The sequence below is a fragment of the Antedon mediterranea genome, chromosome 3 (genome assembly GCF_964355755.1).
Source record: "Antedon mediterranea chromosome 3, ecAntMedi1.1, whole genome shotgun sequence".
Classification (NCBI taxonomy): domain Eukaryota; kingdom Metazoa; phylum Echinodermata; class Crinoidea; order Comatulida; family Antedonidae; genus Antedon; species Antedon mediterranea.
The window spans coordinates 33,719,723-33,745,432 of NC_092672.1; the positions used below are offsets into that span (position 1 = coordinate 33,719,723).

The window sequence follows — 25,710 nt, forward strand, 5'->3', positions numbered from 1 at the left end:
CAGATTATGCTAAAAACGGCTAAATAATTCCGCGGCATTATGCCAGATGCCGTGGGCCTCCAAATAATGCCAAAAAGCATAATAATGCCAGAAATGGCAACTATGGAATAGAGTATGACAAGCCACAATCGGCTTTAGAAAGTCAAAGCAAAGAACTTATAACACAAGAATCTCCTGGTTCGTCCGAAGCGCGTAACAATTTCGAAAGGCATTGTGGGATAGAATAGAGCTATGGGTGGCGCCATTGTGAGCCATGGAGTAGGGCGCCCGCATCAAATTAGAAAGTCAAAATCATAGAGGGGTTCTGCTAATGCTCTAGGGGGTATAGAGTAATTGACTGAGGAGTAGGGCGCCCGCATCAAATTAGAAAGTCAAAATCATAGAGGGGATCTGCTAATACTCTAGGACGGGGGGAGGGGGTAGAGTAATTGACTTCCTAGTTTGGAGGGGACGCTGCTCCATGCTGTGAAATGGCGTCGCCCAGTTTGACCTTTTAACCCTGTACTTCCGATACTGTGTTTTGAATGCAAATTGAAGAACAGGAGATTCTTGTGTTATAAGTTCTTTGGTCAAAGCAAAATACAAATAAAAACAATTATCCATCGAGTACAGTGCAATTTGATGTTAGCCTAATTTCAACACAACAATAATATTTATTAAAATATCTGTTTTTGTGCAAAATTCTTCAAGATATCGCGCATGAATTACCGAAAACAACTAAAACAAAATTTAAAAAATCTAAATACCGAAAACAAATTTTGTATAATATTTTTATTAATGTCGCCCTCTATTGATGGGTGTTTCTAAAGCTAAGACCATACAGAGGCGCAAAAGTCATGGAAGACCCTAAGAAATGTAATGGTAGTGTGCACAAAATACAACTCAAAATCGTACAAATTCAATGAACTACACCGTAGATTACATTTACTTACAAAATCTATAAACACATTTCGTTTTTAGTCTTTTCAAAAACAAAGCATGATTTTACCAAACTTTGCGTTTTCGTCCCCGGTTTTCGTCTCACGTATTAAGTCAGTTAAGTAAGGATAAACACGTTATTTACTCGACTACAGTAATTTTACTGAATAGATTTTATTGTGAATCCTTTATAGTGAGCTTGTTTTAAGTATACTTTATATATATAGTCCCTACCCAGTGGGCAAAAATTGGTTGAATTAACGTTAATTCAACGTTATCTGCAAACGTTGAAATAACGTTGAAAAAGTGGTTGAAAATGAAAGTTTGCCTCAACGTAAATGTCAACGTTGAATCAACATAGAAATTATCAACGTTGAAACAACGTTAAAATAAGTAACGTTGAAATAACGTTGAAAAAATGGTTGAAAATGAAAGTTTGCCTCAACGTAAATGTCAACGTTGAATCAACATAGAAATTATCAACGTTGAAACAACGTTAAAATAAGTAACGTTGAAATAACGTTGAAAAAATGGTTGAAAATGAAAGTTTGCCTCAACTTAAATGTCAACGTTGAATCAACATAGAAATTATCAACGTTGAAACAACGTTAAAATAGGTAACGTTGAAATAACGTTGAAAAAATGGTTGAAAATGAAAGTTTGCCTCAACGTAAATGTCAACGTTGAATCAACATAGAAATTATCAACGTTGAAACAACGTTAAAATAGGTAACGTTGAAATAACGTTGAAAAAATGGTTGAAAATGAAAGTTTGCCTCAACGTAAATGTCAACGTTGAATCAACATAGAAATTATCAACGTTGAAACAACGTTAAAATAAGTAACGTTGAAATAACGTTGAAAAAATGGTTGAAAATGAAAGTTTGCCTCAACAAAAATGTCAACGTTGATTCAACATAGATTTTCAACGTTGAAACAACGTAAAAATGTCTACGTTGAAATTATCAATGTTGATTCAATGTTGAAATTATTAACGTTGAAACAACGTAATAATTAAGTTGAAATGAAAATTTGCATCAACGTAAATTTAAACATAGATTTAACGTTGAAATTTGATTTGTTGAATTACTATATCCAATTTGAATCAACGGTTTTAAAGTAGTTAGTAGTAAAGTTACTGTTACGTCGCAGAATCCATCAATAGAGACATTTTATAAATACTGTATATCTTACTAATCTTTAATTTCTATAAAAACATAAAATAACATTTAATCAGGTGTTATCAAATACTCAGGCAAAATCCAAGCAACAATCAAATAATGTACGTCCTCACTGACAGTTCTCAGGTACCAATGTTAAGTATAAAAAATATACTAATAACCAGTTTGTAATATGTTTGCCAACTAACATGATTGAATAACTATAAATATTCGCTGATTACAGTAAAACACAATAAATACAACACACGTCACAGGTGCCTTGTGCTAATGTTGCAGAAGTCCAAATGATGGCAATAACACAATACTGTAATTGCATTGTTCCGATTAGTCAATAAACAGTTGCCTCGATTCCTGTGTTGACATTGTCCTATGCTTTCCAAAAGTGTGGCAATATTATTTTTCCAAACCTGAAACAAATTCAATCAAGTTATTGTAGTTTTAAACAAAAATAATACAGTAAAAAATTAATTGTTGAAAGATTTATTGTCCCCAAAAAACATGAACAATGAAGATTAATACAATCATACTTTGAATACCTTGCCATTTTGCAATTTTAACAATTTAGATATTCACTTGCCGTAGAAAATAAACAAAAACAATAAAGATTTCACTTAACAAAAATACAAAATAAACAGTACATTTAACCAAAAACCAATTGTTTGTTTAAATTGTCCCCCTTTTAAGGTACAAATGCATTTTTTTAAATCTAATTTTTGGTCAAAGTGAACAACTCTATAGTGACGGCATATTCAACAAAACATTTTAAAAAAAATTGTTCAGTTCAATTATATCTGTAACACATTGTTCAAAAATCATACTGTACATAAACAAAAATTCAATTCAGAACATCATTTCAGGGCATCATTTATAAGGAGCGCCTGCGCGACCGCGCTCCTCCGCGCTCCTCAACAGGCTTCGAGGAGAGCAATTTATCGCGCTCCTTAATTTTCAAAATAGAGCCTAGCTTTTGACAGTGTTGATTTTTCTGTCAAGAGGCCTAAAAACACGTGGATTTTTAAAAGTTAAAACCAATCTAGGCCTAGGCTAATAATATATAAGCTAAGTTATAAAGCTACAAGCCTAATGGCAGTCCCTCGTTTTTAAGGATCGCGAGCGTGATCGCAATCAACAACCTTCGAAAAGGAGAGCAATTCATCGCGCTCCATCTCACACAGTGCGAGGTACCAACAAAGGGGATTCCCCTGCCTACCTGCGCGCATTCAAGGGCGAGTTTACTTCATCGCCTCATAGTGCAACCAGTACGGTGTCATAGAAACACCTCCTTTACAGGAAGATCATGTCCCAACCAATAATTTTTCCCTTTATGTTTTTATGGAACGAGTTAATAAAATATATTTAATTTTAAAAGGAAACATTAATATAGGAGGCCTAAATATAATGTTTATTATTTAAAAAAGCTTAGCTGCTGGTTGCTTTAATTATGTCATTTTGAAGATGGATTATTTCTTCGAAAGTTCTAACCAATTTTGGTCACTCAAATCCTCCTCAAAACACGTGCTGATGTGTGACGTCACCATCTTCTAGAAGCTCTTTCAGCCCTCCCCTATTATTGTGCGTGCGCCCATGTGTGACACATGTAAACACGATCAAATATCTTTCTTAATTATTTTAAAATGACACTTTGTAACTTGTTATCAATATTTTAATGGCTGTTGCATGTTAGAATTGTATAATTTATGAATTGCAGGTAAATACTTTTCAGGTTTTCTGTCTGATTTCTAGGCCAACAAGCTAGGCTAGAAAAGCTAGGCTAAAGGCATAATAGTTGGCCAGGACAGGATTCTCTAGGCTCCTGAAACCCAATCTACCCAGGCAGGCCATAAAAAAAAATTGGCTTGAGTTTTTTGTACTGTAGAATAATACGATCCCCACGGAAAATATTGTGTGTAAAGGTGGGTGTGGGGGATTTTAGAGGAGAGGTAGTATACATTTGTTGTGCCCGGGGGGGGGGGGGGGGGGGCGACCATCCTTCAACTTCAACATAAATATTTGAGGAGAGCGATTTAAAATTTTTGCAAGGAGAGCGAATTGCTCTCCTCGGTGATTTGAGGAGAGCGATTTGTTACTCTCCTGGGTTTTGCATACGTGATGCCCTGTCATTTCACACTTACACGTAAAATATGCAATCAATTCAATTTATGTAAATAATATTGCAACACTGTATTAATATTTACGCCGTGGTTAGGATTCCGGCACCGAAACTCAACTGCCCAGCGTTAGGGAATCCGACACGCTATTGCGCATGCCCAGAGCAAGGTAATCGGCGATTCTATTTTTGTCTACAACAGACCAAAGCGTGGTTCCCACTAGCGACGCAACACAAGGACGTAACGCAACGCAAGTAAATTGACCAATCACAAGCGATGGCTTATTCGCTTGTGATTGCTAACTGTCTATAACTTCGCTTGTCATTGGTTAAAACGCTTGCGTTGCGTTTACGTCCTTGCGTTACGTTCTAGTGGGAACCAAGCTTTACAGCGATGGATCATTTTAATAGCTGCGCCACGGCGAACTAGCCGGCCTACATGCCTACTAATACTAGTAGGCCTACCAGCTAGATCTGACCATTGGGCCTATTTATTTCGTAATTAAATTTGCTTCATTCATATATAAACTTTATATATTTATGAATTATAATTGCATGACTAGTTTTATTTTTTATGATTTTTCAAGTACAAAATAAAAGATTTCATATAACGCATTTATACTGTACATAACATCATGCAATCGTATACAAGTTGATTTGTTGACAGCAGCCGCCGTGCGGATGTGAAAAAAAAACAGAACTGTTCGGGAGAAGTCGGTGTCGCAACGCTACGCTACTCATTTTCGTACATTTCTTGAAATACGCAAGCTGATTCTTATCAATATCATAATAATTATTTTAACGCGTGGCGTAATTATTAATTCATGTATGGCCTAGGCCAAGTTTCATCCATCGCTCTCTCCCCCGCGCGACGACTAACTAGGCCACAGCAAAGATATCTTTGGCTACACAGTACATCCCTAGTTAACACTCCGACTCTCGGGTAATGTGGTGCGCGGTCTGTGGCACTAGTGCAAGCTATAATTACTTCGCTCTGGGCATGCGCAATTTAGCGTGTCGGATTCCCTAACGATGGGAAGTTGAGTTGCGGTGCCGGAATCCTAACCACGGCGTAATATTTATTCAATTCAATATTAAAGTTAAGAACTATAAATACCAACCTTTTGTATATAAAAATATTGATCATCCATTAGATTTTTCTCGTTTGATTCACATAGAAAAGATTATAGGCCTACATGTACTTCATTATTTTGTACTCTAGCTAGGCATAAGCCTAAGGGCCTTAGCTAGGCCTACAATCTGAAATAAAGAAAGCGAGTAAGTTTAACAAATAGCCGTCCTAGGCTAGCAGCATGTGTTTGTATATTAACACTAATAATAGCATTAGCAGCTACTGTAGACAGCCTAGCAGAAAGCTAGCTAGGCCAACTAATTATATATTATAATGTTATATTTATGTATACTTTTGGATATTAAATAAAGAAAGCATTGAACTAAAAGGCCTAAAATACATACCATTTTATAACCATAATAAGTACAGTACTGTAGTTATCCTTGGCAAGGCAAATGTTTGCCCTTTGACATGCATAATACTAAATGCTTCCACTAGGCCTAGTGAGTGAATTCAGTTCATCAGTTTGGCAGCCTGCCTAGCCTACCAGGCTATAGCCTAGCTAGCTATGCATGTGTGGCCTACTAGACCAGAGGCTATAAGCTATTGATAAGGGTAAAATAGTCAAGCTCAAAGCTTATAAATTAGTAGATTACAAATAAAAAAGATTGTTTTCCTACCTCAAAACATACTTATTTGACAATTTCAATGACGAGCCTTTTTTTTCTACACACCACTTAAACTACTGTAGGCCTAGCCTACGTCGAAGTAACTGAAATTACTGACACCAGTTTCAAAATTTTATCAATACGAAACTAACCAATGACAAGCTCGTATCTTATGAAATTTGATCTTGCATGAAAGGATCATTCAATTTTCAACACAACTTCTAGAACATTTTTGTATTATACAGAGACAATAATATTTGCCAATCTAAAATTCCTAAATAACCAATAATCATTTGTTTTACAATAAAGGATGATAAAATAAACCGCCAACTGAAATCTAATGTTAATTTAACGTTGAAACATCAATGGCAACGCACTTAGTATTAAAAAATTTAAGTATTAAATATAATTTATCTTTAATTTAACGTTGAAAAACAAAAATAATAATTGTTTGAAAAAACAACATAATTTCAAGAGTTTTTCAACATTGAAAACATGTCATTTGAAAATGGCAACTGGATTTCAACGTTAAAATAACGTTGGAATAACATTGAAAAACAAAAAAAATAATTGTTTGAAAAAAATTATTAGTTAGAAATACAATGTTATTTCAACGTTGGATCAACATTGATTAATTAACGTCAATTACTAGTTAGAAAGACAATGTTATTTCAACGTTGGAGCAACATTGATAAATTAACGTAAATTTCTTGTTAAAAATACAATGTTATTTCAACGTTGGATCAACATTGATAAATTAACGTAAATTACTAGTTAGAAATACAATGTTATCAACATTGATAAATTAACGTAAATTTCTAGTTAAAAATACAATGTTATTGCAACGTTGGATCAACATTGATAAATTAATGTAAATTTCTTGTTAAAAATACAATGTTATTTCAACGTTGGATCAACATTGATAAATTAACGTAAATTTCTAGATATAAAGACAATGTTATTTCAACGTTGTATCAACATTGATAAATTAACGTAAATTACTAGTTAGAAAGACAATGTTATTTCAACGTTGGATCAACATTAATAAATTAACGTAAATTTCTAGTTAAAAATACAATGTTATTTCAACGTTGGATCAACATTGATAAATTAACGTAAATTACTAGTTAGAAATACAATGTTATTTCAACGTTGGATCAACATTGATAAATTAACGTAAATTACTAGTTAAAAATACAATGTTATTTCAACGTTGGATCAACATTGATAAATTAACGTAAATTTCTAGTTAAAAATACTATGTGATTTTAACGTTGGATCAACATTGATAAATTAACGTAAATTACTAGTTAAAAATACAATGTGATTTCAACGTTGGATCAACATTGATAAATTAACGTAAATTACTAGTTAGAAAGACAATGTTATTTCAACGTTGGATCAACAATGATAAATTAACTTAAATTACTAGTTAAAAAGACAATGTTATTTCAACGTTGGATCAACATTAATAAATTAACGTAAATTTCTAGTTAAAAATACATTGTTATTTCAACGTTGGATCAACATTGATAAATTAACGTAAATTACTAGTTAAAAATACAATGTTTATTTCAACGTTGGATCAACATTGATAAATTAACGTAAATTACTAGTTAAAAATACAATGTTATTTCAACGTTGGATCAACATTGATAAATTAACTTAAATTTCGAGTTAAAAATACAATATGATTTTAACGTTGGATCAACATTGATAAATTAAGGTAAATTACTAGTTAGAAAGACAATGTTATTTCAACGTTGGATCAACATTGATAAATTAACTTAAATTACTAGTTAGAAAGACAATGTTATTTCAAAGTTGGATCAACATTGATAATAAAACGAAAATTTCTAGTTAGAAATACAATGTTATTTCAACGTTGGATCAACATTGATAAATTAACGCAAATTTCTAGTTAGAAATACAATGTTATTTCAACGTTGGATCAACATTGATAAATTAACGTAAATTTCTAGTTAAAAATACAATGTTATTTCAACGTTGAATCAACATTGACAAATTAACGTAAAACATTTGTTTGAAAAACAATGTTATTTCAACGTTGGATCAACATTGATAAATTAACGTAAAACATTTGTTAGAAAGACAATGTTATTCCAACGTTAAATCAACATTTATTAATTAACATAAATTACTAGTTAGAAAGACAATGTTATTTCAACGTTGATTCAATGTTTATTACTAAACGTAAAAAAAATAGTTAGGGAAAAAATGTTATTTCAACGTTGATTCAACGTTTGAAATACGCTGACAACATGATTTCAACAAATCAACTATATTTCAACGTTGATTCAACGTTGAAATTATGTTCTGTGCCCACTGGGTAGTATCTTTGTATAATTTTCTTTGAGAATCTATAATTAAATCGATCATGATTAACCATAGTCAATTTACTTTCTATACTATGGATTAACATATTCACAATTATTGTAAGGAGTAATGCGCTGGTTTCTGGATCAAAAATCGAAAGACTAAAATTAAAATATTTTTATAGATTCTGTAAGTAAATGCGATGTTATCATTGATTGATTGCACGATTTTTAGTTGTATTTTGTGCACACTACCATCAGGGAGTTGTAAACAACTCCCTGCTACCATCGTAGGGTCTTCCTTGGCTTTTGCGCGCGCGGTTTTGTCTCTGTTATGGTCTTAGATTTAGAAACACCCATCAAAACATTTAAAAAATATTATACAAATTTGTTTTCGGTATTTAGATTATTTTATTTTGTTTTCGGTTTGTTTTCGGTTGTTTCTGGTTGTTTTCGGTTGTTTGTGGTTTGTTTTCGGTTGTTTAGGGCTGTTTTCGGTTATTTTCGGTTGTTTTCGGTTGTTTTCGGTAATAAGACTGACCAAGAGGGGGCGCTATTGAATTTCTTGCTACTTTTTTATTTCGCCACTTATTATTTCGTCGTCGACGCGTCGTACATGCGGCGGTGGGGCAAAGAACGGGTTGTTGGCCTCTCGTTTCTGTGACAATTTGGCCTAGGCCTACCATCATTTACGATAATAGTATAATATTATTAGTATTAAACATTCTATACTGATAAAATGCCAATTGAAACAAAGGTATATGAAGCCTATATTTTTTTAGAATAGTAAAAAAAATCAATTTGAAAGTGTTTGTTTGATATTTACATTATTTTTTATACCAACAACAAGCTAGAGTGTAGGCTAGGCCTAGCCTACTACTAGTTTGGGCCCTACCTAGCTAGGACCCAGGGCAGGCCTAGGCTATGCATATGTTAGCCAAACCAATCGTAGCTGTAGACACTAGCAGGTCTAGTAACTAGTAGTTAGTATGCCTATTAATTCCATCCGTAACACTTGGCGCCAATCCATACAGTACATACAATGGAAATAGAAAATAAAGCTTGGATTAGAATCATAAAATAAAATCACCACTTTTAATTTGAATTAAAATGCACCCTTTTAATTGACATGCTCCCTTTTTCAGATTCTTTATTAAAAGACAAACCTGCCCAACAAGATGATGCTGCAACAATTTGTCAGCGGTTTAAAAAGTCGTAACGATGAAGTACGCAATAAAGCGGCTAAAAACCTCCAACACTATGTGACCACGGAACTGCGGGAAGTATCGGCTGAAGAATACAATTCTTTCATGACAACGCTGGATCACAATATAGTGCAACTTGTGTCTAGCACAGATGTTATTGAGAAAAAGGGCGGAATCATTGCCATTGGTAAATGATTACACTAATTTAAGTCAGTGTATGTATTATAGGTGAATCCAGTGGTGCCAGTTGATGTGGCTACACCACACCCGTACCCCCTCCTTCTTCTCCACACCACCACCCCCTTCTTCTCCACCACACTGCCACCCACTCCTTCTCCACCACACACCCACCCCTCCTTCTCCACCTCACTGCCACCCCTCCTTTTCCACCACACCCTCTCCTTCTCCACCACACCACCCATTCATATATTGTATATTAAATGAGAATTTGTATATATTTTAAGAAATCTAAAACAAATGATAAAAAAATAGGTACCAACTAACTAAAATAATTTTTTTTTCTCTAGTGAGCTTAATTGGAATAGATGGAGGCAACACGACTCGTCTAGGGCGGTTTGCCAACTACCTGCGCAACTACACATTGCCTTGCAATGATGTCGGCGTCATGGAGATGTCATCCAAAGCAGTTGGACGACTCGCGCTTGCCGGTGGAACGTTCACTCCAGAGTATGTAGAGTTTGAAGTGCGCAGAGCGTTGGAGCGGCTATCGGAAGAAAGACACGAAAATCGGAGACTTGCAGCAGTGAGTTTTTTTGTGCACACACGTTATCTAAACTGTATGCATGTTCTGTTTGTCCAAAGCAAAACCTGGTTTGTTCAAATGTATTGAGATACTGTATGCTTGGGCCTGAGAAGGCCTCATCTGAATGTTCTTAGTTTTCTGTAAAAATATACTTTTTTTTCCAAACTGATTTTCTTAATTTTTGTAGGTGTTAGTTTTAAAGGAGCTAGCAATCAATGCACCAACGTTCTTCTTTCAACAAGTCCAGTCTTTCTTTGACAATATATTCAATGCTATCAGAGATCCTAAGGTACAGTATATTAAGTACATCCACACACATTTACACCCCTCCTTCATTACACCTCTCCCCCTAGACTTTCCCCAAGTCTGTATTTATTGTCGTTTTTATGTTATTTCACCAGCCAACGTTTGATTTTTGTCTGGAAAATACAATTGTTATTGTGAGCTATAGTATTATATATATTTTATAAAGTATGATACGTATGAAACGCATTATATGCCAAAATATTAATCCTTTTGCTAATATAAATTCAAAACACTCTTCCCCTCTAATTTAAAATTGATACAAAATTTCTGAATGCCTAAAAACTATATGGAATTTTAATTAAAATTTACATTTAATGTTATCTCTATTTTGTAGCAATGTATACGTGAGGGCGCTGTTTCAGCGCTACGTGCTTGTTTGGAACTGACTGCTCAAAGAGAGATTAAAGAAATGCAAAAACCGCAATGGTATAAGGTAGGCAACATGAACCTCTGTAAAGACATTTATAGGTCATCTTTTTAAATTAAATAAATGAAGTTGTTGAAACCGCAAATTGAGGGAATTACAAAAGAGATGGCATTTTAATATAATTTTCTTTTAGAGGGTACCATTCAGTAAAGCACTTAATGAATAGGGGTGACCCCTCTATTAAGGGGATCACTCCTATTAAGGTGATTCTAGTGAAACAAATGAGGGACAATATATCTTTTAAAGCTCTGTCTACACTATCAAACTTTATGTGACAAAAAAGGTGATGTGCCCATATAATGGACATGATGATATTATATCACTATCATATTTAAGCATAACACTACTATATTTGGGCAATCACACTTCTTTTTTCTCAAACTAGTTTGATAGGGTAGACAGAGATCAACACAAAGATCAACTCCCAAGTGGGGATACCCCGAATAAGGGAACTGAATACTTTACTTACTCAAAGGTTCTAGTTCTATTGTAGCAGCTAAAAAGTAGTTTGATTAAATTGTTTTTTTAATTTTAAACTTTTTAAATATTTTTTTAGCAAACATATGAAGAAGCAGAGAAAGGCTTACAGGAAATAGGTGCAAAAGAGAAGGGACTAACGCGGGATGATAAAGTACATGGTTACCTCCTCATTATCAATGAACTTATTAGGCATAGTAGCATAGACGGAGAGGTAACAGTATTCAGAATTTTCTCTAATTTGCATACTTGTCCAGGTGGCTGATAAACTTTATAATAAAATAAAGTTAAAGTAAAATTTTCACTTTAGACTTTCTGGAAACTCTATGAAAATAATAAAAATAATATAATAAAAATAAAATATTTATTTTAAAACGGAGGCTCGTTCATAAAAAAGTGAAAAAAAAAACTTCCACAAGGCCGTATGTAAGAAATACAATAGAATCACAACCAGCAAAATGATGAACAAATTATATATTGAAAGGAGGAAAAAAAAGTATATAAATTTTATATTAATGGATTAATAGATTTAAAGTTAGTAGATATAAATTAAAACAGCTATGTGTTCTTGAAATGAAAAAGTTAAGTATAGGCAAGAAAAAGATTGAATAAATCAGATTTCTTTTGTCCTCCTCTTAGCGTATGCGTCAAGAAATGGAAGAGTTATCACAACAGCAGTCTTCACAAGAGAGTCTTCTACAGGTATGTACACTTTAAATCTGAATGTATTGTAGTTTTTCTTTATAAAGATGTATTGTCCCCCAAAAACATGAACAAAAATAAAGATTAATTAAATCCGGCTTTGAATAGGTTATTTTGTAGTTTTAATAAAGTTAATCACTTCCATAAAAAAATAAAAAATGAAACAAATTTGTTTGCTTTAAATTACAGTTTTTTCGGGTAAATAAAATTTGTTCAGATCCAATTTTTGGTCAAAGTTGATAACTATTATGTGACATTAAAATGGCATATTCAACAACAAAAATATATCTTTAACAATTTAATATTTGTAGCCTCAATATTATTTATTATTATTTTGCACAGGATTCTGGACAGATGGGACTACGTTCTCGTTACCATCCAACAGGTAGCATGGTAAACACGTTTCAACCGCTATATTCCCTCAAACCATTGTCCGTGATTCACGCAAACGCATCTCAGAAACCCCGCTTTGTTCAGAGCAGGTACTGTCGTGAACTCATGGAAGAGAACTTTGATTGTGTAAGTGAACTTTTTATATAAAGAGAAATCAGGCCTTGTGGGCCTTCAAGTTTTGTATTTGTTTTATTTTAAAGTCTTTAGACAAGGATTACCAATTAGTAAATTAATCACTTTCCTATAGGCAGTATAGTAATACCTGTAGTAATAGGCAGTATAGTAATAGTAATACTAGGCACTATTTTCCCTAAAACAGGGGCTTTGTGTGATGGTGTCCAGTTTTGGAGAGTTGTCCATGAATTTAATTGAACTATTTTATTTATACTGGGCGACCTCTTCAGTCAATTACTGGTCTCCCATAGGGCCCAATCACACTATGATCAGTGGCTGTGATGTACTAGTACACCCGGGTAACCCCCTACTCGTCTCCAAAGATGTACTAGGTTCTTTAAAGTGCACACAAGCTAGATGTGTACACTGGAATTACGGCTTATTGTCCTTATCCGAGAATACTCGTTCTACCACCAGAACCATGGAGTGAGTGAGCCTCGAACCCTTGCCGAAGTTATGGCTACGTAATTACGGTTCCACTGTCTTAACCGCTCGGCCACTCACCCATAGAAAATGGTTTGCTGTTGAGTATATTTAATCATCGTCTCCTATTCTTTTTGTAGGTATGCAAGCAAGTACTTAAATATCGGAGCAGCCGTTCCTCTCAGATACAACAGATGTTATTAACGGTTCTACCAAGACTTGCTGCTTTTCAACCTCAGGCTTTTGTTGCTGGCAAGTAAGTATAAAGATTGACACTAGTTAGAATGCCGTAGCTAAAGAGCTATTAGGATGGTAATTGTATTTAACTGTATTGTGGAGTAGCTTTGCATCAGGACGTTGAGTTATTGGTCAGATGCCATACTCTGACATGCATTCGTTTCGATCTTTATTTGATCATCTATGATTATAGCTTTCCTCTTGTCAGTTTTATACATAATTTTGTTTTGTTCTTTATATTAAGTACAATGAGAACAATTAATAGAAAAATAAGTTTTTGAACAGATTCTAAAACTAATTACAATGTATCAACAAATAATTTAAATAACAAAAGTGTTAAATGAAATGCTTAGCTTTTACAGAGTTACATTGTTTATTAAGACCATGGAGTAATAATTGGATTATAATAATTATTACTTCATGTTCAGACTTTATTAATTGTCTGATAAGATCGTACTAATTAGATGTTTGATTCTTGGGTTATTGGTATTAATGCTACCCCCTACCCCAAAAATGTCTTTTTATTGTAATTTTGAAGAATAACAAAATTACATGACAATTGGTATTAATGCAGTGCAATTTTTTTCATGTTAACACACATTTTGTTATTCAATGTCAGTAAACACAAGTAAAACACAATTAAAATAAAAAATATTGAAAATTGGAGATTTGATATTGAAATGTATCTCGTTATGGCAAATATTTGCAATTTTGCAAAAGGTCAGTGACCTTTTGACCTCTACTGACCTTAAAATTGGTTCGATTAATTTTATTCAAATTTTATATGATTAAAAAACATGAATGCTACACAACGACACCTAGATCATACTAATTAGATGTTTGATTCTTGGGTTATTGCTATTATTGTTACCCCCTACCCCAAAAAATCTATTTTTATTGCAATTTTTAACAATAAAAAATAACAATTTGTATATAATGAACTGCAATTTTTATCTTGTTAACATATATTTTCTTATTCAATATGTCAGTAAGCACAAGTAAAACACAATTAAGATAAAAAATATTGAAAATTGTAGATACGATATTGAAATTTATCTATATTTTGGGAAAAATTTGCATTTTGCAAAAGGTCAATGATCTTTTGACCTCTACTGACCTTAATAATCTTCCGATTAATTTTATTTAAATTTTAAAAGATTTTAAAAGATGTATGCTACACAATGTTACTAAGATAATACTAATTAGATGTTGGATTCTTGGGTTATTAGGATAAATGTTACCCCCTACCCCAAAAAATATTTGAAGATAAAACACTGATGATCATTACAAATGATGCAAGTACATACAATGCATCCCTATATTTTTCTTGTTAACATCGATTTTTTCACTCTATATGTCCGTGGGAAGAAAATGATACCAAAGAAGTTTAACTGTGGTGGGGGTGCACGGTAACCCCCCTCCAGCCCATGGACTAGTGTGTCCCAAAGAAGGGGCTCGGTTGTTTCTTCATATGTTTTAATTAATTTTATCCATCAATTTTATTTTGCAGATACCTTGAAGAAACTATGGCCTACTTCCTTGGATGCCTTCGAAGGGTATTACATTTCAGTTATAAAAAAATGATTTTAGAAATTAAAAAAATAGAATGACAATATATTCCAACCTTCTGTGAACAAAATTGAGAAGTGTACTTTTCGATTGCTGAGAAATTATCTCTTGAAAAATGTTTTAATTATCAGAAAACTTTTTTTGAACCGACAATTTATTATTTTTGCAGGAACGTGAGAGGTCGAGCGCTTTTCAAGCGCTTGGTTTACTTGCCGTGGCTGCTAAAGCAAACATTTCACAGGAAAATGTTCGCAAGATTCTAGATGTAATCAAGACGAGCTTGCCAAATAAGGAACACACTTACAAGTTAGTAGATATTGTCTAAATTTACATCATAAATTTATTTGATTTTACTATTATATGTGGCCATACAGCTCTGACATGTTGGGTCCGGTTGCGTTCTGGATGGGAGACCATCTGGGAATTGCGTCAGGTGCTGTATACACCAGAGAGTGATGGTGTAATGATAATTTTGGACTAGCATGTGATAGGCATGGGTTCGAGCCTATCTGTACCATACTGATTGTATCCTTATGCTTCACTCTCATTGCCTCGTCCTTTAGGATGGATGTAAAGCTGTTGGTCCCATTAGTGCCCATTAAAGAACTTGCTACACTAAAAAAGAGTAGGGATTGTCTCCCGGGGTGCTGATCTGGTAGGCGCTGCACTGCTGACTGCCGTGTGTCCATGTAGGGTTGAAATTTTCTGTTTCCAGTTATGCTTGAAGATCTTAATATATAAATTTACTTTTGTTTGCAGTCGAAAGCATAAGAGTACACCGGTAGACCCAGCTGTGTTTACTTGTATTAGTATGTTAGCCAAAGCAGTGGGAACTAGCATTATAAATGATATTAAAGATCTTCTTGAGCCTATGTTGGCTGTTGGCCTCAGGTATGTAACAATGTCTATGATATTAATAATAACAGTCACTGAATTTTAATATCTTTTCGTATGTTAATACACTATGCTCAAGTGGACCCAATTTGGCGCCAGGAGAGCACAGTGATATAAATAGAAATAAGTCACTGAATGTTAATATATTTTCGTATGTTAATACACTGTGCTCAAGTGGACCAAATTTGGAGCCAGGGGAGCACAGTGATAAAAAATATAAATAAGTCACTGAATTTTAATATCTTTTCGTATGTTAATACACTGTGCTCAAGAAGTGGACCCAATTTGGAGCCAGTCGAGCACAGTGATAAAAAATAGAAATAAGTCACTGAATTTTGATATCGTTTCGTATGTTAATACACTGTGCTCAACTGGACCCAATTTGGAGCTAGGGGAGCACAGTGATATAAAATATAAATAAGTCACTGAATTTTAATATCTTTTCGTATGTTAATACTCTAATAATAATTCGCAGTACTAGACTTACCATTTATTTTGTATCACCAGCATGTATATATTATACAGTATTTCTTTTACAATATTTCTATAAATGTAATCTAAATAATCATAATAAACGGCAAAACATGCTATTTGATACAAAATTGGTTATGCAATAAGCCGAAGCTCTTAAACACATTACCCTTTAAATAATATCTAATAAAAGTAAAAATATCAAATATTGTTAACAAGGTATTTATAATTATTTGATAAATCACTGAGGCAAGAGTAACCTATGAATATACTATTATTAGACAACTAGTTTCCGCTGTAAACTTTTTGAAAAAATGTTGCGCATCTGAAATGTATCTTTACCATAGGCTTTGCTTCTTTTTATGTTTTTTCTGCCCATATATTAGAAGAGTTACATCATTGAATGGATTAGAAGCCATTTTTGTGTTCAAGATATTGCTCGCTCCTTGCATGCTCTATGCATGCACGTTTAGTTTGTACAGCGATTCTATAGTTAAGGCAATGTTTTTAAATTTTTTTTAACAAAAACATTTGAACAAATGCATTGTTTTGATATTAAATTCAATAGTTAAAGCCTTTTTATAACAAAGGATTAACTCCCTACACTCTACATATTGTAGGAATAGTTGGACACAAAGATGGCTGGTTATGTACCACATGACTTTCTAAAATCTGTTACGGAATGTCATAACTCTTTATATGGCTCGGCTCCTGCCTACTATGTGATATTAGGACCTACCTTTTGTCAGTCCCTATCAATGTTTAGAGAAATAACCTGAGAGATTATGTACAGTAAGCGATGGAACGGAAATTAAATCTATAGGTTTTGTTTATATTTTTGTATAGTCCAGCGTTGACTGCATCATTACACGATTTGGCTCAGAAAATACCAAACCTCAAAAAGGATATTCAAGATGGCCTACTGAAAATGCTGTCGTTAGTTCTGATGAATAAACCACTGAGACATCCTGGCACTCCTAAGGGTTTTACCTCTCCGCCAACAATAAGTAAGCCATACTACTAAGCTACTGTATATGATTGTAGTATACAGTAGTACAGTAGTTGAGAATTTCTGTTATTTATACAATCAGTGCAATAGGAGACCTACTAGATAGTGATTAAGTTCGGTTTTTAGGAAACCTGTCTCTGCCTGGTTTTGTGTGATGTTTTCTTGTTCTTTGTCCACAAAATTTTTTTTATTTAACGGGACAATACATTTTTAATATAATTAGTAGTTCCTTAATAACCTTTGGTTTTTATTGTGTAGATCCCTCCAGCCAACCAGAAAGCTTTGACAGTAGCAGCATGGTCCTGGCTCTACAGACACTTGGTACCTTTGACTTTGAGGGTCATTCGTTGACCCAGTTTGTGCGCCACTGTGCAGATCAGTTTCTGGCGTTTGAGCATAAAGAAATTCGAATGGAGGCAGCTCGGACTTGCTCACAGTTGTTACAGCCTTCAATTCATGTAAGATTGTTAAAATATTTTGTCTATTAAAGATGTATTTTTTCTTTAAAACATGAAGATAAATTACTATCAGACTTAGGTTATTTTGTAGTTTTAATAAAGTTAATCATTTTTTTAGAAAAAAAAACGAAAAAAAAACCATGTTTTCACTTATAAAATAACACAATAAATGGTTAAATTCAACCAAAAATCCATTGGCTGGCAGCCAATTTCACCATTTGTTCAGGTAAATAAATTTTGTTCAGATCCATTTCCATGGACAATACATCTTTAATACATATTTGAGAACTAGGTAAAAAATATATATGATAAAAAGTATGGTATTGTCACTCAATAAAGTAATAACATAATATTAATATCGTTATCTTGTTATTTCAGTTTCGGGGCTCGCGTCCTCCACACTCTATGAGTACCACAAACACCCAAGTTGTTGCTGATGTTCTTAACAAGCTTCTCATGGTTGCTATTACTGACACAGGTATGTAAATTTGTATGTTAATTAGTATGTAAATTTGTATGTTAATTAGTATGTAAATTTGTATGTTAATTAGTATGTAAATTTGTATGTTAATTAGTATGTAAATTTGTATGTTAGGCCAAATAAAAAAATATACTTGTTAAGCGTCACACCCTCATAAATTTTCAGGGGCGGGGGGGGCGGTTTTTTTTTTTTTTTTTTTTACTTTTTATAGAGGTATATTTTTGCGCGGTGGACGTTTTTCCCCACTTTTTTTAGGACGAAACGTCAAACTTTTAAAATGCGAAACAGAACAAAAGTGACTATGTATGAAATATTATTGCTTATGACAAAATTGAGTTTTGTATTGTTTATATCCAGACGTAATTAAAACATTAAATTTAATTGCCACCAAGCAAAATTGTAGGCCCTAGGCTAACTAATCCGTCCAAGCTGCTACCCCCACCTCACTCATCGGCCATCCGCCGTCTCTCGCTCGACTCATCTATCCAGGAAATTCCCTATCGTGAGAAGCATGATTTGGTCTCAATAATACTAAATAGTGGGCTGATTTATAGTTTGAAAACAGCTTACGGCATTCTTAAGTGAATTTTTATTCAACGTATTCATTCTTCTTTGATGAATCCTTTGCCAATTGCTGTGTAAATCAGTATTTAAAGTTGTGATGCAAAAAGTGTATGTAATTATTCCACAGGTAAACCAGGCATAAGGAAACCCATCGCCCAACAGGACCTCGTGGTGTGCCGATCTCGAGCGCGAGATCATCGTAAACAAAATTGGTAGAGTCCATTATGTATGGGGTGTTTCCTATTTACGAACCTATAAAAAAACGCGCTTTGACCACTCTGTAGGCAAAATATTTATTTCGTTAAATCCCTAAATTGATAATCGCGTATTCTGTAATCACGTGACTGATGATGTAATCCTCAGCGACGTACTAAATGCACATGATTTAATGTGTTGGGGAAAAAGCTTGCTGTTTACCACATTACATGATTCACGGTGCTATTCGCGTTTCCTTGACGTAAATCGGCGGCGTGTAAATGAAACAATTGTTTTCACCAAATTGCCGTTGTCGACATCGGCGATCGGCGGCTAGCGTTGTCTAAGCTAAAAAGTACGTATTTTTCAAAAATTACACTAGCCTAACAAACATTTGCTAGTTTTGAAATTTTCAAATAGCAATTATGAAGAATCTACTAGCAAAATGCTAGTTTGCTAGCGTGAATTTCGAGCCCTACTCTGGAGCTGGGCCGGGCCGCTGAACTTTCCGTTGTATATCGGTAAAAAAAAAATAAAAATAAAAAGAGAGGCGGCTGGATAATCAGGAGCGGGCGGTGACGCTTAACAAGTATGTTTTTTTATTTGGCCTTAATTACAGTAGTATGTAAATTACATTTCTGTTTGTGTCTTTTTTTTAAGTTTAAAATTTTTTATTTTTTCTAATAAGGGCTACTTGAATCAAATTTGATAATCTTTCAGATCCTGACATCCGTTATTGCGTTTTAGCATCACTTGATGAACGATTTGACGGGCACCTTGCACAGGCTGAGAACCTTAGCGCCCTCTTTGTTGCGAAGAACGATGAAGTGTTTGAAATTCGTGAGCTTGCCATGTGCATGATTGGTCGCCTTAGTAACATGAACCCTGCCTTTGTCATGCCCTCTCTTAGAAAGACGCTTATTCAGGTATTCTCAATGACTTATATCCCTATATGAATAATGGGACAGTCGAGGCATTCTATTGTATAAAAGAGGCTTACAACTGTATAGAAAGTTCCATTTTTAAGCGGTTTGCCATTATTGCATCTATACATTTAAGTATCCTACAGATATGAACACTATTGTATTCAAAAGCATGAATATATACATTTTTTCTCTTGCTTATATCCTAATGCTTTACTATAACAGATACTGACTGAGCTTGAGCATAGTGGTGTCGGACGTAACAAGGAGCAGAGTGCCAGGATGTTAGGTCATCTTGTGTCAAATGCGCCTCGGCTTATACGACCTTATATGGAGCCAATAGTCAAGGTATAGAATGAATTATGCACCACTAGTAATTCTCCAAAAATGTGTAATTTTTTTTTATAGTAGAAATGATTTTTGGACAATTATGACCATATGAACGTTTCAGAGAATGTTGTAGGAGAGCTTGGCTATACACCGCTATGAGCACTCACTGGCTAAACTCCGTGCCCAAGAGTATGAGCAGCCCCAATGCAACTATGTAGCGTTGGAGGACCCCTTATGAGTGCCAAAGGCAGAAGTTATGCCACTGTGGAAGAGTTAAGCCTTTTTTAAGCTCTGTCTTTACCTTATAATACTGCATTCAAATCAAATATAGTACGCTTTTATAGTATGTTGTGGTCAAGAAATCTTATAATGTAATTTACATTCACAGGCTTTGATACCAAAACTAACTGAATCTGATGCCAACCCGAACGTAGTCATCAACGTCTTGGCTGCGATTGGTGAATTATCGCAGGTAAGGCAGAGATAACTTAAATTGCACCAATCAAATCATGTGTTATCATAAAATTGTCAAAAAATTAGTAGATTTAAATAGTCTTAAGTAGAAATAGCTCTATTTTTAGTAACCATAATAGTTTTTTAGTAGACCTTTTTATCTCGCCTACTAAGGATTTTAAGTCAAAGATGGAATGACCACTTCCCAGCTATATAAAATAGATAGTTGATTAATAGTTACTGGCTATTAACAATTGGTTAATAGACTATTGATAGGTCATTGGTAGCCCTTGTATAGCTATAATAAGTAGACAATAGATATGATACTTATAGATTTCTAATAGCTATCTGGTAGTCCATATCTATCTATTGTATAAAATAGATTATGTCTATTAATAGGTTGCTGGTAGCCCATTGTATAGTTATTATAAGTAGACAATGTATACAAAATGTGTTACTCAAAGATTAAAAATAGTGAAAAATCTATCTTATACTATTATAGTGGGGGTTTTGAATTATGCTAATGAGGTAAAACCTATTAGGAACTATCTAAAATCTAGCTAAAATCTACTTATTAGTAGGTACTTAATAGGTAGAGGTATATCTATTAAGACTTTTTGTTATAGGAATTAGCAAATGGTAGAAAATTCTTATGAAATGTACAGGTCAAATTAACAATTGTTTGATTGTTTTATCTCAGGTTGGTGGAGTTGAAATGAGAAAGTGGGTTGGTGAGCTGTTGCCAATTATTATAGAGATGTTACAAGATTCATCCTCTCTTAACAAAAGAGAAGTAAGTATATTGCGGAGTTGAACCCTATTAATGGGACACTGTTGACACCCATCAAGATTCATCTTGGCTAAAATGGGTATCAGTCCCTTTAATAGGGAAGCGGCGTTCTTCTATTAAGTTGCTGCCTTCAACAAGCTGAATATTTTTCAACTATGCCTGCTAGAAGGCCTGCTAGAAGGCCTACTTTTAAGTATTGACTGTGACAGTGGCTGTGTGTGTACTAGTACACCAGCTAACCTCCTACTCATCACGAAAGATGTACTAGGTTCTTTAAAGTGCACATGAACCAGATGTGTACACTGGACCTACGGTTTATAATCCGAGAAGGCCTGCTAGAAGGCCTGCTAGAAGGCCTACTTTTAAGTACTGTGACAGTGGCTGTGTGTGTACTAGTACACCAGGTAACCTCCTACTCATCACGAAAGATGTACTTTGTTCTTTAAAGTGCACACGAACTAGATGTGTACACTGGACCTACGGTTTATAATCTGAAAAGACTTGGAGAACCATGAAGCAATTGTGAGCCTCAAACCCTTGCTGATGTTATGGCTGGATTACGGTTCCACTGTCTGCGCACTGTGATTTGTACTGATCTGAATAGAACATCTGCAGTTTAACTAAATCAACCATAATTGTAATTGTTATACTAATGGAGCTTAATTATTAAACCAAACAGGTTGCCTTGTGGACGCTGGGTCACCTGGTTGAGAGTACAGGTTATGTTGTGGACCCTTACATGAAATATCCTAACTTACTGGACGTACTGCTCAACTTTCTGAAAACCGAACAATCTCCAAACATCAGAAGAGAAGTAAGTCATGTTTGTGTATCATTAGGTGCACTAAAGCTCTGTTTACACTATCAAATTATTTTGCCAAAAAGGTGTGATATGCCTAAATATTGTGATATGACATCATCATGTCCATATATGGACACATTTCCACTTTTTGTCACATAAAGTTTGATAGTGTAGACAGGGCTTAAGGCCAATTTACATAGACGAGCTGTAGCGGTAAGTGGTAAACAAATATATAGAATCTATATTGCTATTTCTTATGACTATTTACAAAAAAGGAGAAACCAACGAGCGGTTGAGCGGAAAGCGGATAGATACAGATTCTGTGAAAGTTGGCTTTAGTGTGTATTTCCTCTGAATTACCCATTTTACCTGTTTGCATTTCTGATTCTCTAGTGTAAATTTCTTTTTATTCTTCTCAATAGACTATAAGAACGCTAGGCCTGCTCGGTGCGCTTGATCCTTACAAGCATAAGCTGAACTTGGGTAAAATGAACCAGCCCGGTGAGACGTCTGGAGCAGTGCTTAGCCTCTCAGACACCAAGACTAATCAGGATGGTATGCGAGATTTTTTTTGGGAGATTTTAAAATGGTTTTGAAAATAGAGGTGTTTATGGAGATTATGAGAATGATCATTGGTGGCATAACGGCTATGATCGCTCACTGGCTAAACCCAGGGCCCCAGAGCTCAAAGGGCCCAAGAGCTCAAGGGGCCTCAGAGCTCAAAGGGCCCAAGAGCTCAAGGGGCCTCAGAGCTCAAAGGGCCCAAGAGCTCAAGGGGCCTCAGAGCTCAAAGGGCCCCAAGGGCCCCAGAGCATGAGCAGCCTAATGCAACTACACAGTGTTAGAGGGCCCCTTAGGAGTGCTTAACCAGGGACTTTGCCCTGTCTTACACCACTGATGATACGGTACACAACACTTAATACAAATGGATGTATAGAATTATTGAGAATGTACATTGTTCATACTGATTGATACTGATATTAATGTAGATTGTACAACAACAGTAATATTAAATTTTCCATTGAAGTTTTTACACAATTAGATTAAAGCTAGTTTTAGAACAAAACTTTAAACTACTACAATAATTTTACTTCACAGGTGAATACACAACTAGTGAGATGCTAGTGAGCATGGGTAGTGGCTCCCTGGAGGAATTCTACCCAGCTGTTGCCGTGGCAACATTGATGCGTATAATGCGTGACTCGTCATTGGCCAGTTACCATAAACATGTGGTCCAAGCTCTTACATTCCTCTTTAAAACTCTAGGTGTGAAGTGCGTTCAGTTTTTACCGCAGATCATGCCTACGTACCTTAGCGTGATACGCACGTGTGATTCCGGTATACGAGAGGTAAGATGCTATCAATCAGTATTATTTAATTTTGAGGAAAATTGTTTTGTTTTTATAATTACTTTATTTTTTTTTTTTTAACTGAAATGTGTGAAAATAGCTTGACCAAGATCTTCCTATTTTGATGTACAGCATTAGACATAACTTTATTAATATTAAATTACTTTACTGTAGTATACCTATTTTAGTAATAGTGTCCCCTTAATTATTTAACTTTAGCTTTGTCTACAAACTTTATGAAACAAAAAAGTTTGATGTGCCCATATATGGACACTATTACGTCATATCACTACCATATTTTGGCAGAGCACACTTTTTTTGCCAAACTATAGTTTGATAGTGTGGACAGAGCTTTACTGTATTATGTAGGCTCTACAGATAGAACTAGTTAACTGCACAAGTGTGAATATAATATTAGATCCTTTGTTTGTTTGTTGTAATAGTTTTTACTACAACAACTTGGAATGATGATCTCAATTGTAAGACAACACATCAGAAATTATCTGGATGAGATATTTGCTCTAATTAAGGTAATCAATTTTCAAATTCTTTTCGATTGGTCTGTTACTAATACTTTGTGAAAGATATGTCGGACAAAATGGAAACCAAGAATATTGCCGTCTAAAGAAATGTTTTATTTTGTAGGAATTCTGGACGCTAAACAGTTTGATTCAGAACACCATCATCTGGTTAGTGGAGCAGATAGTGATAGCATTAGGTGGAGAGTTTAAGCTTTACTTGCCTCAAATTGTGCCACAGATGCTAAAAGTCTTCACTCATGACAACAGTCCTGATAGAAAAGTCACAAAAACGGTTTGTACAAATTTATTTAAAAGATGGATGGTCCTCTAAAAACATGAAAAATGAAGGTTAAAAAATGAACCGAAAAAAAAAAAGTGTCGCTTATGAAAATAAAATGTTAAATTTCATTCATTAATTCCTTTCTTTTTCTTTAAATTACAGTTTTTTCATGTAAATAATGTTGTTTTCTATCCTATATTTAGTCAAAGTGAATTACTATTATGTGACATTAAAATTTTCTTTAATCCACCTGCCTGCAGTAAAAAACTCTTCTTGACGAAACTGCCTTGACACGCAAGTTATTTTATGTATGGATTACAATACATGACCTCTATCTCATTAACTTGTTCCACAGTTACTCGGTGCAATGCAGAAATTTGGTGCTAACTTAGATGACTATCTTCATCTACTTCTTCCTCCTGTTGTTAAGTTGTTTGACTCTAATGAGGTTCCAATGGAAGTTAGAAGGTGAGTGCATCATTTTTGTCATCATCAAATTTGTTGCCACCTGAAGACTAAAGGAAAATTTACTCAAACAAGCGGTAAACGATAATAAAAATATAGAATCTATGTTATTCCTTATGACCATATACACACAACGCGGAGCAGTTTCTGCTGAGAATAGGTAAAGATTCTATGTATGACAAGCTACCATTACCACTCGTCTACGTAAATTGCCCTTAAGTCTTACAACTCCAATATAACTGCCAAAACGTCATTAAATCAAATTCTGTTTTATAGAATTGTTTCTATATTGGATTAATGGAGCTTCATATTAAACCAACTAGGCCTTGTGGAGACGGAATCACGTCGTTGAAAATATAACTTATTTCATGGAGCTTACTTAAAATATCTTTTTGTTTTTCCAGAACGGCTTTGGAGTCTATAGATCTACTCAGTGACACGCTTGACTTCACAGACTTTGCTTCCCGTATCATACACCCGCTCGTACGAACTCTAGACTCAAACCCGGCGCTGCAAGAGGCGGCTATGGAAGCCCTGTCATCTCTGGTGCTTCAGCTTGGCAAGAAGTATCAGATCTTTATACCAATGGTGAATAAGGTTTTAACCAAGCAAAAGATCATGCACCAGACATATGATATCTATATCAGTAAGATCATTCAGGTGAGATCATACAGATATATTTAGCTGACCCCTTAACTTGTTCATTTTTATGCAATCCAAGTTACAATACCTCCTTAAGTTACCTCAATATAAGTCACACCCCTTAA

General features: G+C 34.4%; 1 protein-coding gene and 1 long non-coding RNA gene across 3 annotated transcripts in view; one reads left to right on the forward strand and one right to left on the reverse strand.

Moving 5' to 3' along the window:
* Positions 1-2,161: 2,161 nt before the first annotated feature.
* LOC140043897 (uncharacterized) lies at positions 2,162-6,040 on the reverse strand. 2 transcript variants are annotated; one of them, XR_011844435.1, is made up of 3 exons: positions 5,959-6,040; positions 5,328-5,466; positions 2,162-2,506 (listed from the first exon to the last, which is right to left on the reverse strand). It is a non-coding gene; the product is annotated as an uncharacterized lncRNA (long non-coding RNA). The 2 variants fall into 2 exon arrangements; XR_011844436.1 differs by lacking the exon at positions 5,959-6,040 and adding an exon at positions 5,683-5,894.
* A 2,841-nt stretch (positions 6,041-8,881) lies between these two features.
* LOC140045291 (serine/threonine-protein kinase mTOR-like) overlaps positions 8,882-25,710 on the forward strand; it is a 67,090-nt gene continuing 50,261 nt past the window's right edge. The window contains exons 1-26 of the mRNA XM_072090138.1: positions 8,882-9,039; positions 9,428-9,674; positions 10,015-10,250; positions 10,438-10,539; positions 10,891-10,989; positions 11,540-11,674; positions 12,100-12,162; positions 12,505-12,681; positions 13,293-13,408; positions 14,900-14,945; positions 15,128-15,264; positions 15,718-15,849; positions 17,170-17,330; positions 17,591-17,790; positions 18,169-18,268; positions 19,751-19,956; positions 20,179-20,301; positions 20,672-20,755; positions 21,437-21,529; positions 22,206-22,340; positions 22,751-22,883; positions 23,427-23,677; positions 24,121-24,207; positions 24,323-24,490; positions 24,834-24,946; positions 25,348-25,603. Of these exons, the coding sequence (XP_071946239.1) occupies positions 9,461-9,674; positions 10,015-10,250; positions 10,438-10,539; positions 10,891-10,989; positions 11,540-11,674; positions 12,100-12,162; positions 12,505-12,681; positions 13,293-13,408; positions 14,900-14,945; positions 15,128-15,264; positions 15,718-15,849; positions 17,170-17,330; positions 17,591-17,790; positions 18,169-18,268; positions 19,751-19,956; positions 20,179-20,301; positions 20,672-20,755; positions 21,437-21,529; positions 22,206-22,340; positions 22,751-22,883; positions 23,427-23,677; positions 24,121-24,207; positions 24,323-24,490; positions 24,834-24,946; positions 25,348-25,603 (3,567 nt within the window). The 5' untranslated portion in view covers positions 8,882-9,039; positions 9,428-9,460. The remainder of the gene's footprint in view (positions 9,040-9,427; positions 9,675-10,014; positions 10,251-10,437; positions 10,540-10,890; positions 10,990-11,539; positions 11,675-12,099; positions 12,163-12,504; positions 12,682-13,292; positions 13,409-14,899; positions 14,946-15,127; positions 15,265-15,717; positions 15,850-17,169; positions 17,331-17,590; positions 17,791-18,168; positions 18,269-19,750; positions 19,957-20,178; positions 20,302-20,671; positions 20,756-21,436; positions 21,530-22,205; positions 22,341-22,750; positions 22,884-23,426; positions 23,678-24,120; positions 24,208-24,322; positions 24,491-24,833; positions 24,947-25,347; positions 25,604-25,710) is intronic.